The sequence below is a fragment of the Metopolophium dirhodum genome, chromosome 1 (genome assembly GCF_019925205.1).
Source record: "Metopolophium dirhodum isolate CAU chromosome 1, ASM1992520v1, whole genome shotgun sequence".
Taxonomy (NCBI): domain Eukaryota; kingdom Metazoa; phylum Arthropoda; class Insecta; order Hemiptera; family Aphididae; genus Metopolophium; species Metopolophium dirhodum.
Window position 1 is genome coordinate 81,895,678 of NC_083560.1, and position 17,230 is coordinate 81,912,907.

General features: G+C 28.1%; 2 protein-coding genes across 2 annotated transcripts in view; one reads left to right on the plus strand and one right to left on the minus strand.

Moving 5' to 3' along the window:
- Positions 1-6,788, plus strand: part of LOC132934240 (uncharacterized) — a 57,544-nt gene extending 50,756 nt beyond the window's left edge. The window contains exons 6-9 of the mRNA XM_061000525.1: positions 359-584; positions 1,170-1,335; positions 3,213-3,413; positions 4,565-6,788. Coding sequence (XP_060856508.1) covers positions 359-584; positions 1,170-1,335; positions 3,213-3,413; positions 4,565-4,725 — 754 coding nt within the window. The 3' untranslated portion in view covers positions 4,726-6,788. The remainder of the gene's footprint in view (positions 1-358; positions 585-1,169; positions 1,336-3,212; positions 3,414-4,564) is intronic.
- Positions 6,789-7,471: 683 nt separating this feature from the next.
- Positions 7,472-16,941, minus strand: LOC132934172 (uncharacterized). The gene is made up of 10 exons (XM_061000448.1): positions 16,352-16,941; positions 13,299-13,626; positions 12,549-13,239; positions 10,226-10,641; positions 9,311-10,171; positions 8,854-9,246; positions 8,364-8,740; positions 8,115-8,308; positions 7,723-8,060; positions 7,472-7,663 (listed from the first exon to the last, which is right to left on the minus strand). Exons 1-10 carry the CDS (start codon positions 16,939-16,941, stop codon positions 7,472-7,474), a joined length of 4,380 nt encoding a protein of 1,459 aa, XP_060856431.1.
- Between the last annotated feature and the right edge of the window lie 289 nt (positions 16,942-17,230).

The window sequence follows — 17,230 nt, forward strand, 5'->3', positions numbered from 1 at the left end:
ATTGAATTATTAATGTTCTTATTTTCATTTGCATTTAAAAATATACAATTCATCTGAAATATAAAGTGCAAGAAATACAATTGAACCATAGTAATATAATTTTTAACCAGCTATATAGTTTAAATTAGCGTCAGTAAATTTTATTATTCAATCAGAATTAAAGATCAATGTTGTATGACTGCAGATTTGCAAAATTTGGTAATTTTGTGTCTGTGATGCCTAAACAAAAGGAAAAACGATTTTTCGATTTTCATATACCTACACAGTACACACGTAATAGAACCTATGCTTTTCTCAATATTGATAAACCTAACAGTTAGAAAACCTAAGCAAAACTAACACATTAATGTATCCTCAGGACCATATCGCAGTCGACCAACGCTGGTGCTTATGCCACCGAAATGACCAACACAAATATAGAAAGCGACCAATTTTCGGACGGTATCTGTTGTTCCGCCGACGCCAAGAGCACAATAAAGACATTGTTGGATTTCTCTCTGCTTAAAGACCCCGTATTCATACTGTATACAATATCCAACTTCTTGACGAGCATTGGCTTCAACATACCGTACTTGTACTTAGTGGTGAGTATGTATATAGACTACTAAAATACCTGTACTTTTTGGTGAATATATTATAAACACTATCGTGTTTATATAGCAGGTACGCATTTCTATTTTCTATGCATATTTATGCAATTATTTTAGTCGTCACAGTTTAAACATTCAATTTTTGGAATATTCGAAAAACTTAATATTGATTATCTTAAGATAATAAATAATTAACAAAAATATTTTATGTGATTTACATTTATTTAATAACTATAACTGAATAATAAATCCGTATGCTATTGATTTGTATTTTGTATATTATATTTAATAAATAATATAAAACCTTAGAATTAAAATTGCAATTAAATTGAAAAAATTGTATTTTTTTACTGACATTTGTCAATGCAATTAATAACATTATTTAATTTATAACATTTTATTAGTTCTATTTGTGACACGAAACTGCTAAGTGTTGAGTTTTCCGTATATAGTTTCGTTTTACTTCTTATAGTAATTATCAATTACCATCTACAGTAGGAACAGCGATCTATATTATGTGAATATTTTTCTGATTATTATATTATTACTATGCCGTGTTAATATTATTGCATGTTCCAGCCCCAAGCCGGCATGATAGGCATAGCATCGAAACATTCAAGTTACCTGTTGGCCTTGTTGGGCATAGCCAACACATTGGGAAGGATCATACTAGGATTTATATCGGACAAACCGTGGATAAACAGGCTCATGGTGTATAATCTGTGTTTAACCGTTTGTGGTATAGGTAAGCATACATTTATTATAAATATTTTTTCCGCAGACAAATATGACCGTCGTAGTTAGGATTTCGGGGTGCAATGTGCATTTGAACAAATGCATGAAAATGAGGTCGCGTTTGTATGGACGTGTCTTGTTGGCAACGTTATAATATAACTTCTCCAAATAAGGCCGTCATAATGGAGTTGTGTTAATGTAATATTTGAAGTCTTGACAATGCATATTGTATATTGAATATTATCAATTATTTTATGCTATTCTATTAACATGTGCGTGTTTAGAATAAAATATAGATAATAAAAACATAGCAGGACATAACGTCTTATCAGCGGTGATTCCAGTATTGAGGCCAAATCAGTGTATATACCTATATCGAGTATTGACTGTCAATAATATTGAAATATTATAATATATAATATTATATATATATAATCATATTATACAAAAATTTAAACACACGTCCTCAATCTGTTATCACTTTACGGCCGCAAAAATATAGTGACCTCAATCTACGATGTCCCATCTATGTTTTTGTTATCTATTCAATAAATAAAAAATTATCATATAGATTAAATAGATTCTATTGAATAGAACGACATTAGCGTGGCATTTGTTGCCTCTATCTTATTTATTCGCTAGTGGTCGTACACTCGTACCATATTACTATCGCATTTGTCGCCTTGTAGCCAAAAACTGTTCGCTTGACTGCTGAAGCGTTACAATTATAAGTTTTTCCAACATTTTAATTTGTTTAAATAGTTATGAGTACTTATAACTAAGTGATAATTAATTGTATACGTATAAGTTGGTCATTATTTTAACACCTATTAATTCCGTATAATTTATGTTGTGCCCACTTATATTGAATAGTTATAAGTTATAATATTTGGTTTGATGTACTTAGTAAAAATATTTTTTTTAATTTTTTGAATTGGTTTTTCATAAATAATTATTTTGTAACTTTTTTTGGCCTAACCATTTTCATGGATAAATAAAAATATTTCTTATTAATTAAAAACTTATACTTTAAGATTATTATTTTAGTACGTTTTACAATGATAAATATTATTTTTTAATTCCGGGTCAGTTGAAATTCGTCACCTTTAGGAAAAAATAAAAATGCTCCAATATTCAACTTTGAGGGTGGTTTCTAGTAGCAAATTAGATTTATAAAAAAGATTTGTGTTTTGGTGAGTAATAACAAAATGTCCAGAGATCTTTTAAATATAATTGGGAAAAACTAAGAAAAAATCGGAAAAGTAGATATGCAATAAGGACTTGATATTTTCACCAAATATTTATATTAGCCCTTTCTAAACATAATTCAATATTCGCAATATTTTGCGTAGTTAAATTTTTTAGCAAGTTATGCGTACCTATATAATATAGCGTAAATCCCAGCGTAAATTAAAAATGCTCATAACTCACTTAAAAACTGAAAAATCGTAAAAACCAACAGATAATGTTCTTACAATCACGTTTCATAATAGATCGATTCACTCTAATTTTTAAACGAACGGAGCTAAATGTGATCCGCCGAGCGTAAAATATTTGCTATGTTACGCACTTGTAAGATGGATACGACACATTCTGGCGTTCTCTTAAACACCATATTTTTAAATATAATAATTCTGTGAGCCGTTTAAACTTTAAAGAGCGTCCTGTGTCGTTTTTAATTATATAAAAGTGTACCTATTTGTTTCATACAACATTGTTTGTGATTATTTTTACAGTTTTAGTGCTATAAGTCCTGAACCTTATTCGGGGTTCGCACATCGCTTGCTAGGTACCTACCAGCTGATCTTAACCATATCATTGTAGTATTATCTATATAATTTATAATATGCTACAAAATATGTTTTTTTTGTTTGTTTCATGGCGCAGCTACAATGCTGAGCACATACTGCACGGACATACTCTCATTATCCTTATACACGATCGTTTTCGGATCCACAATCGGTGCGTACGTGGGTCTGACGTCGGTAATCCTGGTGGACCTGCTGGGCCTGGATAAATTGACAAACGCTTTTGGAATCCTGTTGATGTTTCAGGGCATTGCCTCGCTCGTCGGACCACCCATAGCCGGTAACCCATTTATTTAATCCGTTGCGCGTTGTATATTATATTATTATGTAAACACGACGATCGATAATATATTATAATAATGAATAATGGTATGTAGGACCTTCCGAGTAGGTGCGTCTTCATCTATTATGCGTCCAGGGAAAACGTTAATCCCCCCTCAAGAATTTTAATGTAAATCCATTAAGAAAACGTCGGTGCGGTATTTGTTCTTGTGACGGTTGCGCGTGATATATATTATCAATTATCATACATTAAACCTCTGTGATTGCTTCTTGTCGGGCGATATGAGTTAGTCGCATCAGTGTCCCAATGTACCTTATCGTGCCGTCATATAATATTAGGTATACCTAATGACGTTACTACTAAGCTAATTTAATATTAATTACAACGGAGCTTAAACAAAAGTATATGCCGAATACCGATAGATTCAATCCCATAATACGTATGTCTTGAAACTGTTTATGTCTATATTCTTTCGGATAATATATACTGAAATTCCCTTACTAAGTATAGAATTTGCTGCATCTAGATTAAAGAGAAAAATATTTTCGAAATAATTTTGTAGGACATTTTATAAAATATAGTCTAATGAAGAAATTATAACGTTTAACGGTTTTTCATACTATTATAGTATTATAAGTACTATTATAACTTCTTCCTAAAGAGGATGTCAGCGCACTATTTGTTTTTTCTCTCTGGCCAACGCGCAGCATAGACAAAACGCATTAACACAGAATAATTTTTTCTTTGTTTTTAAGAAATCTTTAAGTAAAATCGCCCACTAGAAAAAAGATAAGGGAGTAATATTTTTGAGGGAATGACATGGGTTTTATATTTTATTGTTATTTGACTTAGTATTCAACTTTCAAAATAAACAAAAAATTTTGTAAATTTAAATTATGTTTAAATTGTTTTGAGACAATATTTAAACAAATCGATATGTGATTCCCTCAAAAATATTAAGGACATATCGATTTGTTTAAATATTCATTACAATCGATCGCTTTATGCTCTATACCTATTGATAACTATAGCCTATAATATTACTATATTGGGATAGAAATATCACATATCAATATCGATATTATAAACGCGCCTATGTATAATATTTAACTATTATTTTAACTGTTTGATTTTTTTCATTTGTGTAGGGTGGCTATTTGACATAACGGGCTCGTACAACCCGGCTTTCTACCTTTCGGGATCGAACATCGCCGTAAGTGGTTTGATGCTGTTCGTCATACCGTACGTCCAGCGGCAGTGTGAACGGAAGGAACTCGAGAAAATGACTGCAGTAGTAAATAATAATTAACATGTAATGACAGACAGACACACACACAATGTACTCCTATACGAATTGTTAAAAATGTTACGTTATATGGGAAATTATTTTTTTTAAAAAAAAAGAAGAAAAAAATCATCGACACAAATCATATCTATTATAGTTAATAGTTAATACTATATACGTTAAAACGTGCCCCCAGGACTATAACGCACAGAGGGCGTTTATATTTTGTATTTTCATTATTTATTTATTTTCTCTGCCCCGCGGGGAGATTTCGTTGCCGCGTTCTTCCTGTTTCGATTTTTGCTCAAAATATATTTTATATGAATAATATGATATAGGTTTACATATAATATTATAGATATTTCGTCGTTATTAATTTAAACCGCGAATTTGTGTTCCCAGCGAGCAGGTGAAGACACACGAATATAATATATAATAAATATATACTTAAGTTTTATTTTTCTGTTTCGTTTAATTATTATACATTCGTCTCAATATTTATATATTATTACGAATTTTCCGATTTCTTTTGTTGCTGATTTTTAATTAATTGATTTTTCGTATTTACTGAATATCGATTAAATTTTTTAATTATATATATGTTTAAGCTGAAACTACGTGTATTTTTTAAAGGACCAAAACACAAATAATATTATATTATATAAATTATTGTACCTATAATACTAATTAAGGTGAGAGATTATGAAATAACTAAATGGCCGAATAATCTGTTGAAATAAATAATAATCATCGAATAATCATCGAATGGAATTATTCCAATTAAATATTAATCAACGTTGTAAAATCTATCGGGAATCAAATTATTTTAGTTCGGATTATTAATTTTTTGAGTGTTTTCGATGGTGAAAAACTAAACCATTTACCGCTGGTTTTATTTTGTACCTACTCGATTGATTTTTTAATTTTTTTCCGGGAAAACCGTAAACAAATTGTCTGATTGGACGATCCCCAACTAATTCGCTAAACATAATAATAATTTAAAATAATCAACATAATCAACACGTGATGTTTCAATAAATCGGTACGCCAATATTCTTGTGTAGTATTCAATAATATAATAGGTACCTTATACCTTCATAAATCATAATATTACAATATACAATATAAAATAAATATAATATACATTATTATGTTTAAACATTATTGATAAAATTAAATATAATATATTACTGTGTACAAAAATATGTTTGCGAGTGACGTTTTTGATGATATTTTGTGGACGACCGCACGTCTGCCTAAGACGCTTTAGTAATATAATTCTACACATAACCTGTATAGGGCACGCAAAAAGACCGTTTCCCGAGACAGTTTACTACAAATTTTTTCACACGTATAATAATGTAATATATTAAGTAGCATCAACATTCTCTTAAAGATTTTTTTTCCCTTAAACATTTCAAGAAAAGTTTATTCAAACATGCAAGCGACCTACGTCTTACACAAACTCTCTTGCTGGTTCTTAACTTAGTATGACTAAGCTATTAATTGGCAAAAAAAAAAAATTATAAAATAAGCATTTTTCCGTTTCGGGGACACCAGAGTGTTGATTTGTCAAAGACAAGTATTACTAAACAGTATATTATTATTTTTAATATTATTTAATATTTATTATTATTATTATCATTATTATTATTATTATTATTATTATTATTATTTTAATTATTATTATGATTATAATTTAATATTTATATAAATTATATCGCAGTCGTCCACGCAATTTGACAGTGCGTACCACACTCATGTTTGCTGTCCGAGCGACTTATTATTGTATTATTATTACTATTATTACTATTATTATTATTATTATTACTATTTTTTTTTTGTCCCATTAGAGAAATGTGTCATTTATTAATGTTTTAAATTGTCAACGTAGTTAAACTCAACAATATATGTCTTTTAGTTATTTTAATTAATATATTTTTGTTACACGATACAAAATCAAAGAAAAAAAACTGAGGCCAATTATTTAATGTTAAGTATTAACTATGTATATAAGGAGTTATTGTTACCTTAAGCATCATGATGTGGAGGAATATTTTTAATAAACACTTTTTCGATGTACAAAACTACGTTTTGCTCTCTATTTGTGCAACATATGCCGTCAGCTAGGTTACAACATTTGTTAGGACGCCAAACTGGGACAAAATACCTACAAAAATCGATAATACCAATGATTGTAGTATGTATAAATTGATAAATGTTGAATTTCAAAATTGTAACTTACAGGTTTAATAACTTAAATACTCAATACCTACTAATTACTATTGACAAAATCAAATTATATTGCATGGTAAGCAAATTAAAGAATTTTTAGTGAAAATACTTAAATGTAGTACCTATAAACAAATTATTCATAACAATGTGGAACCTAGAAGGCTGTAGGCATGAATAATATTTCTCAGTTACATTATTACAAGCATTTACAAATTAAAATCAAAATTTATTTTATTTTTATCAATTATTAATTTAATTTCAATTACTTACCTAGTTATTGTATTTAAATATGTGTTTTTTAACTCTCCATTACTAGAAAATAGTAAATGCTAATATTGTATATAATGGTAATCTCAAATATCTTAAAATGTACTATAATAGACAAATATTTATAATAAACATTGAGCATAAAATAAGGTTAGTTATTTGTTGAATAAATCATAACATAACATTATTAAAATAGGTATTACCTTAAAAAAAAACTGTTCATTATTTACTGTTTACTGATAACAAAATAATCGCGTCAACACTACAATCATTTAAGACTGTTCACAATACTAGACAAAGGCCTTGAATTAAATCTAAATCCAATTTCAGATACCGACTTAAGTTCATCATTCTGAAGTAATTTTAATACGGAAAATGTATCACCATTATGTTGAAGCATATCACTGTGTACATTTAATATCGAAGTTACCAAATCTTCGATATCACTATTGTTTGGATCCTATTTACATGCATATTTAAAACAATCATATTTTAAAAGACAAATTTAAAAATAATTACCTTGAAGTTTTTGAGGCAAATCATTAAAATCTTGTATATTGTATCTATAGGCAAATTAATGGAATGTCTTTCATTCGTTTGGTTGAAATCATCAAATTCATCGACCATAATGTTTTGATTCATTATTAAGCTGATGGCTTTTATTAATCCCATAATCGAGTGGTTGTCTTTGCATAGAACTAGTAACATTGCAACATAGTCTAATTTCCCATCAATAGAAAAAGTTTTAAATAATAACTCTTTGATTTTTATAAATCGAAAACAAATTGAAGGATTTGGTGGTAACATTTTTTGATACCACAGCAAAACAGAATCAAATTCATCCTTATCTATGGTACCTGAAAATTATAAAATTAGCTACAAGTAAAAATAGCCAACACAAAAATAGACACCTTCTGTATAATTTTGATTTGGATTTTTTTGTCTTTTTTTCTCCAATTCTAAATATTGGCTTTTAAGATATAACAAATCTTCAATATTAGGATAAGGAAGTTCCAAACAATGTAATATAAAATCGGACCAATCAACATAGTTGACATTGAATCCGAACATGGTACGCAGTACAAAATTACTTGTATTAAACCACCTATTAACCACTCAATATTAAAATTAATATTTATTCATTTTTAAACACTATTTACTCAATTTCAGGATGATGTTTTAAGTATGTTTTTAGCAAACTGGAAAGTGCAACCAAAGAAATACGTCTATTTGGACAAATTGTCACTAATTGATTTGTAATTTTCTTTAGATTATGAATAGTTACAATACACTGATCTTCAGGTTCTAATAAAGGAAAGGGATGGGGTGGAGGGTTACTTGGCTGCAGAACATTGTCAGCATTCAAATAAAAAATATTGTCGAAAAATATAATTTCATGCCGAACATATTGTTTCTCATTAATAGCAGCTTCAAATAAATTACATATACAATCAATTCCAAAAAGCTCTTTTTGTAAACAATCATCTATTCTTCGATTCATATCTAATTGATACTGAACGATATAACTTTCCATTTCCTATTATCAGATTACAATATATACGTTTAATTTAAACATCTAAAAATATTTTATGTTTGTGCAATGTCTTGCAAAAAAGAATAACTAAAAAAAGTACACTATAAGAAAATTACCTTAATATCCTCATAGAATCTATTTGATATCAATTTTAATTGATCAGCTGATCTAAAATTCTCCTTATCTATCAAAAATTTCCATATTTTCAAATACACAGAACTGCTTTCTAATGGATTTGCACTATGGATTTTTTTCATTTCTGCTAACCATTCATATGTGAGTTTTAATGTAGCTCTGAGCTTATTATTAACCATGATTAGAGTGGCATCAAACCATTTAAAATAATATTCAACACTTGCAACTTGTTCAGCCCCCTTTGCTTTAAATTCTTGCTCTTTCGATAATGTAACTCCAATATGGTTTGGAATTACTGATGCAGTTAACTTTTTATTGTATACTTTAGACATGTATGAATGAATGAAAAGTATTGTATTCACTGTCCGATCAACCTAATTCAATAAAACCAGCATTAAGTATTTTTTTTTTCAATAATACACATAATATTTAACGAACCTCGGCTTGTAACATATTCTTATAAACTAGAATCATCGAATTCATTGTATTATCCAGCCTTTTATCAATGTTTTCATTTCTTATAAATTGTTTACAATCTTTTATTTTCTGATTTGTCAATTGTGTTAAGATAACTCTAGTATCTGCCACAGTTGAAATCAATTGTCTAATCAAATCAGGCATCATTAGTGCATCATTCGGTATTTTTAACAAATCAGATTGTAATGCTTTAACGAGTTCTATTTTTTCTATATTTTGTTGTCTTAGTATTTCATTAATATAGTTGTTAATTGAAGACATATAAGGCATTTGGTTAGAAATAAGTATTCTTCTATTAAAAAAACACCATTTCATGTTCTGAATAAAATTTTTTTCCATTGATATCCAAAACTGTACTAATACTACTCCAATGTCAGCACTGATTTGCACATTAAACAATTTTGATTTAACTTCTTCGGGCCTAGTTATATCACCTTTAGTGTCAAGTAATTCATTTGTAATCATGTTTACTTTACTAGATGATATATAATCCAAATATTCAAATTCTGATTTTCCATGCAATCTTTTTCTTTTAAACGTACTTTTTGTTACTTTTATTGGCTGTAAACTTAATTTACTCGAATTTTTTGCCTCTTCATAATTTTCTTGGTCTTTGTGCATATCATAAATACAATTCACCCAATCATTCTCGTTAGACCAGTTCACGTTTTGACCATTTAAAACATCACATATTAATTCAATCTTATAGTTATCCAAATCTACATTTTTATTTTTAGTTTGTAATAATGTTAATGTATTATGTGATTTATAATACTCATGTAAATCACTAAATTTATCCAAATCATATTCATCAGATACAATCTAAAATAGTGTATATAAATTATTATCAATATTTTCTAATTGTCGATATCTTACTTTTAAATATCTAGTAAATGAGGTCCCATATCGTCCTATACCAACTAAATCTGGCCCTTTAAATGGAGCCAAAATTGTTGGTTTTATGTCTTTCATAAACCTGTGTGCTCCAAAAGGTGGAGAATTCCTGTTAGACAACCTTTCTTCTAGTGTTTTTATATCTTCTTTTGAAAATTCTATAAATACACAACCTCCAGAAAGTTGTTTTGCTTTTATATAATACAGTACACAGTCAATAAGGCAATGTTTTGGAAGAGGTTTGCCCGTGTAAATATGAAGGAATGCAGTTTCTCCACATTCTACCAATTCTTGAAATTTTTCCATGTTCCAACTTGTTTGTGTTTGTTTTGATGTTTCTACTCCATTTAGTATCGTTGGATTCTCTTGGGTTAATATAGTGTCAATAATGATATTTTCTGTTCAACAATATATTTATTAATTAATTATTAAAATTATTAAAAATTTATAATACTTATTAAAAATTATAATATAGGTTACCTACTTATTTTATACTTTTTCAACGTTTACATTTATGATTCTGATTTTTTTTTAATAATATTTAAAATATTTACACTTGTGATCTGTGATTCACAGAACAAATTTGTAAACATTTTTAATATGTACCTACATTTTACTATTTTAATAACTAATGAAAATTGCCCACACATTTTTTGATGGCACATCCCTTGACACAGGTTTTATTTTTATTTTTATTTTTCAATTTCCCCCTTCCCATAATCTTTGTATGCTTCTCAAACAAATTATTTCTAATAAAAAATAACGAAATACATCAATCATTCACTGAATCATTATCCAAAGACTTAATTAACCAAAAAGTTTCGAAAATGTTACGATTATCGTAAATAATAATTATCATAATATTGTATCAATAATCGACAACCCTACCACACTCCACCAAGCCCTCAGTGAAACCAACATTGTTGTAATACACTGAATAATTTATCATTGTCTTGAAATGACATCCATTCTGAAATTTATCTGTTGATGTTTTACTGCATTGTTTGCCTCAAGTAGATAATAATTATAGTCTGTACTAGGTAGATTTTTTTATGAGTTCAAGAATAATATGAACATAGGTACCTAGATTAGCTTATATTTAAGAAACCTTACCATTTGTTAGTTATGATAAACAATAAACATAATAAGTGGATATGACAAAAAATATTAGATGTGAGATTTGTTATAACAATGTGTATGCATTGTAATACAGGCTAATTAGATCCTGTAAAAAAAATTCAAAAAAATAGTTAAGTATCTAGATTTTAATTTATTTATTTTGCTAATAATCATTTAAAAATAAGTAAATAAATAATTAATAAAGATTTGTACTGCTTTTCAAAAATATTTATGAAATAATGAAGTAATACAGGAGGGTAGGTATCAAATGTAAAATTATCTAATATGATTAAGTAGGTAGTCTCATAGATGCTATTAATGAAGGTAGGTATTTTAAGAACCTTAAACTAAATTATTAACATTTCTTATTAATTTAATATAAGTAATAACAATGACATTTTTAATCTAAAATAATAATATTTTAACAATGTTATGTCATTTACATAAATAGAGCTTCAAGAAAATAATTTGAGTAACATTTCGGACTAATATAAATGTAAATTGCCCACACATATTTTTTTGCTAGTTGCTTCATAAAATAAAAATATACTGCAATAAATTTATATAATTATATTTTTCTTTTTCTCATTTTCTCAAACAAAAATGTATGTTTTTCTAAATAAGTCTACTAGTGATATCTGCACGATGCAAACATGCATTAGAACATCTAATTTCAATTGAATAAAAATTATATTATCTATTTGGTAGGTAAGTACCTACATTTATATCTAAATATATTGTGTTTTATAGGAAGATTGCATAGCTAAGTACAGCATAGGTACCTACCAAAGTACAATAAATGCAAAATCCCAATTAATATCATATTGATGTTAATTTGATACATCATACATCATTATGTACATCATACATGGATACATAAATCCGCAACTGTATTACTTGAAAAATTAATAATAATAAAAAATATTTATATCAAAAATCAATAATTTATTCTCATATTTAATAGTAAAATAGGGATACTAAAATGTAATTATTTTGTTAAAAATTGACGGATAATCAATATTCTGAACATGAATTACATTAATTTTTTTTATTCTACGAATTTCCGAGTCAGCAACCTAACTTATTAGTCTAGTACTTAGTTACTACGTCCTACGTTTAATTAAGACTAGGTACCTAGTTTAAAATTAAATATAATTACTACTCATTAGAATGGTTTTGTTATTACCCTCTGGATCTTCTGGTTCGTCTTGATCGTCTGAATCCTCTGAATCTTCTAATGTTTCTATTAATTCATCGTTGTCTGTTATCTGACAATAAGCTCTCGAACAATACTGCAAAGCTGCTGTTGGTAACACAGGTAGTATATTCCGTTTAATAAGTGCATTACAAATGTCTTGTTTTAAAGAATCCTTGATTTTACAACTTAAAACCCCAAAGACTGGCCCGAGCATAAAATCATCTATAGAAATCGGTGAAGGTGGTAGTGCATAGTACAAAGTAAAAACATCGTAGACCAAGAAACCAAGAGCTCGACAAACTGTTGATGTGTGAGAGTAAGATTTCAAACCCACGAGTTTTTTCTTTTCAGACCAACCGTTCTTTCTTTCTAAATAATCCATAATCTCTAAATGATCAAGTATAGACTGGGTTTCTATCTCTTCATCAGAAAAAGGTTTATTCTCAGTCACATAATCGGTGTCTAATAAAAGCCCAAGTGTATCATCTAGTGTGTTTAATAGCGGCCTTCCTTTTATAAACATGTTCATCCAATTATTCCATAAATATTTAGGAATATTATCATCATATGTTTTAATGTAAGCAGCCCTTCTAATACTAACATCGAACAAATCTCGAACTACACTTTTCATTATTATCGTCTCCGTTTTTTTCTCTAAATCATTATTTCTTTCTGTGAGCTATAATAAAACCAAATTCAATACAAAATAATACAAAAAAAATTAATGCCTCAACAAACCTTTGTTTTCAAGTTTAATTTGTTTTTTTCACTTAAATCATGTTTTTTGTGAATTATATTGTTTTGAATTAATTCCACATTATTTTTAACGAAAAATGTCTTACGTTTTTTTGTAACGATTCTTGAATCATTGATTTTATTTAATAATTGTTCTTCGCAATCAGACATACAATCAAGCCTATTTAATATAGATTTGTTCCTCAAAACGTCTTGGTTATGACGAATGTTATTTTCCAAATCTTTTTTCAGATATTCATTAGTGGTCTCTTTTCTCCACAATTCATATATTTTTACGTGTTCTTTCCGTGTTTTAATGTCAAATAAATATCTTCACTCAGCATTTCAATAATCACATTAAAAATTAAATAAAAAAAATCAACAGTTAATAACTTAGTAGGTACATAATATAATCATAAAAATACATTTACATTATTTTAATTTAAAATGTATTAAACTTGCCGACAAGAGTATTTTTATTGAACTAGGTAATTAGAGACAAAGGATTTAGATTTTGTTTTATTTTGTGTACAATACTACAATAACTATATAGACCTTAAACTAATACCAGCCTTTTGTAAATTCAGAGCGGTCAAAGACAGTGGCGTACATAGGGAGAGGGGGCTTACTGGCTAAAGCCCCCTCCCCCCACTGACCGTATTATTATTACTTTTTCCAAGTATTAGTTGTACAAATTGTTGAACTACAAATTAATTGTGATTTTGTCAAAATTTGAACTTGCTTATAGATATAAATGCTTATAAAAAATAACTTTGCCTCAATGTATCGTTAATATTTTTAAATATTAATAAAAACTTATGATGAACCTTGTATTACATTTTTAAGATTTTTGACCAAACAAAGAATTATTTATTGACATTTTTAGAAAAAAAACTAAAATTCTGATATAATTTTAACACATTTTCATAATTTTTTAATATTTTTGCGAAAAGACTAAGGGGTTAAAGTTAAGTTTGCGAACTAATTATTATTTTTCCAAACAGCCTGCTTTTTTTCAGGCTTATTGCATACGAACTAACAGCATTTAGGCCTTTAAGAACTACAATCATTATAATATGATAATAACCATTTTACTTATTTTCCGACAACCGCATTTGTTTTGCATGGTGTTTTGCTAAAGCATAATATGCTTTGATATTATGAAACATAATACTTTAAAGTAAATAATAAATGTAGCAATAAAATTACTCTGATTGGTCTTCAAATTCAGTTATTGTAATATTGACCAAGTGATTTGAGTAAGTCAGTTAGTCATTTCCTAATTTGACCAAGTGATTAAAAAGTCAGTTGGTCATTTTTTCATCTATCTTTTTTTATGTTTTACAATTATTCTGATAGTAATTATGAAATATAAAATTGGATAAATTAAGGTTTAAATTCCTTACTGTTTTATGGATTTTTTAAGACAAACATTATTAAAATCGAACGAGTTGGTGAATTTCCAGACCATTATGAATATTCAATTGTGGTTTCCCAACAAAGTTCAAATTTCACTTAGACACTTTTTGCACGACGGCGACGAATATGTAACATGCAAATTGAATAAGTATAATAGGGTAATTTATTAATTATACAAAAAAAAAAATAAAAACTGCAATAGAATAATTATTATAAAATGTAAACTTATCTACTTTGATCAATGGCGATTAGCAGTGAAGTTTAATTTATTTTAAAGTTTTATGTGACAAGTAAACTGAATTATTATATAGTATTACAATCATTATTTTTTTTTTTTTTTGTACAATTAATAAATTACCCTATTATACATGCAACATATGCAAAACATCGTGCAAAACAAATAGATGAGCTAGTCGGAAAATAAGTAAAATGGTTATTATCATATTGTAATGATTGTAGTTCTTAAAAGGCCTAAATGCTGTTAGTCCGTACACAATAAGCTTGAAAAACAGCAGGTTGTTTGGAATAATAATAATTAGTTCGCAAACGGGCTACCCCATTGCAAAGAGCCTGGTCTTTTCGCAAAAATACTAATTTTCCAAATGGCCTACGACATATATTTATTATTCTGTCTTCTGTGTAGGTATATATTAAAATGTGTACTATAATAATGAGCTTTTCTGATTTAAAAGCTATAAAGAAACTACAGGTACTTCCAATTTGAAATATGTCCTCGCATATTAGACCATGACTTTCGAAATTTCATTAAATGCAATTATATTGATAAATGGCAAAGCCTCTGGACTAATTGCAATAATAACAAGCTCAGAGAGATAGAGAAAACTACCATGGCCCAAACCATACGAGATGCCCAGAAGGGACGAGGTTATTCTTGTCCACCTACGAATAGGACACACCCGTATGACACACGGATGCCTTATGGCTAAAGAAGACCCTTCTTCGTGCACTACTTGCGGAACAATAATTACGGTCAAGCACATCCTCCTACAATGTCACCAGTTCAACGAAATACGCATTCAACAGGAACCCTATACGAGATACTTTCACCCACTCCTGAGACGTCAAAGAAAATAATCAAATTTATAAATGAAACTGAACTGCGTCATCTTATTTAAACTGTACAAATATAATAGCAATAATTAATTTATGTAATTTAAAAAATGTACCTTGCAGTTGATGCCTTTAAAAAATTAATAAAAAAAAAAAAAAGATCTTTTAGTTACAATATTATTGTGTATTGACGTATTGTACAATAAAATTGTAAAGGCCGGTTAATTAGTATAAGGCCTATATGGATACAACCAATATATATACCGAATAGGTTTAACTCATTCGATCTATAGCATTTAGATACCTAAATAAAACAACTAGAAGCACCTTACATTTACGTTCAATAATTGTAAGCTTCCGTTTAACATATGATTTTAGTGAAAGAAAGTTGTAACAAATGTATTAACATAATATTAAATAAACGATAATAATATGAAAAAATGTATCAATAATATTATACTCACGATCACAAACAACATAGCATAATATATTTATGAATCGATTAAACTATATTTGGGTAGCTAAAATGTATTTGATTATAGCAATACAATAAATTTACCAATTACCTATTACAAGATTCGTGTCCTCTGGCAGTCCATCTATTTATTTTACTTGATAAACTACACTCAAAATAAGCCATCTTATCATTCTCATACAGCGTACTAAGGTTTTTATTGGTTTTAGTATCAATACTTTTCTGATTTAATTGTTGTTTATTGTATGGAAAATTGACAATTCTTCCAGGCGTAAATAATCTATGCGAGAAGTCATAATTTCCGAGCGATTTACGTAACTTCTTGGCGTGTCCGATTATATTTAAATTGTTTGGACTCTCGAGGAGAAAACACAATTTATATAAAAATGCAAAAATGACTGAACTTTCTCCAGATATTATTCCAGTAACGGTATCGTTGTCTAATGGAATATGTAACATGTTCAACCACATTTTGAGGTGCCGAAAATTTGATTTTTTTGTCTCTTCGTCTTCTTGATCGACTAATAGAGAAAAATCTTTTGAACTCATTATGTCATAGTTCTGAAGTATTTTTCCAATTAGCATTCCATTTTGAAATTTAGAACTTAAATTATTAGGTTGTAGAGAATTAACCTCTACACCTAATTGGTGTATGAGCCATTCTCTTAATATATTGCTCATAGTTTTGATTATACATGAACAATTTTAATTGTATGAAAAAATATGTTATTTTTATATAGGTAAGTACCATAGAAACTCCCATATGCCAGAACCTTTCACAGCCAAGTATCTTTGTTATTATAAATATTATAGTATACCTACACCCAGACCAAGTACATTACCGACCTGCATGCACGTTTCATAGAAAAAAGTAATCAGATATTATAATTTGGACTTAACATTAGATCGTATGGTCTATAAATCCTTAAGAAAAATAATATAAAATTTTAAATAAAATAATTTATTTGTG

Excerpts from the sequence above, each read along its gene's own strand:
- LOC132934172 (XM_061000448.1), bottom strand. The coding sequence starts at position 16,941 with ATGAGCAATATATTAAGAGAATGGCTCATACACCAATTAGGTGTAGAG. Across the intron at positions 9,247-9,310 it reads AGAATATGTTACAAGCCGAG|GTTGATCGGACAGTGAATAC; the intron begins GTTCGTTAAATA and ends TTATTGAATTAG. Across the intron at positions 8,309-8,363 it reads AAACATCATCCTGAAATTGA|GTGGTTTAATACAAGTAATT; the intron begins GTAAATAGTGTT and ends AGTGGTTAATAG.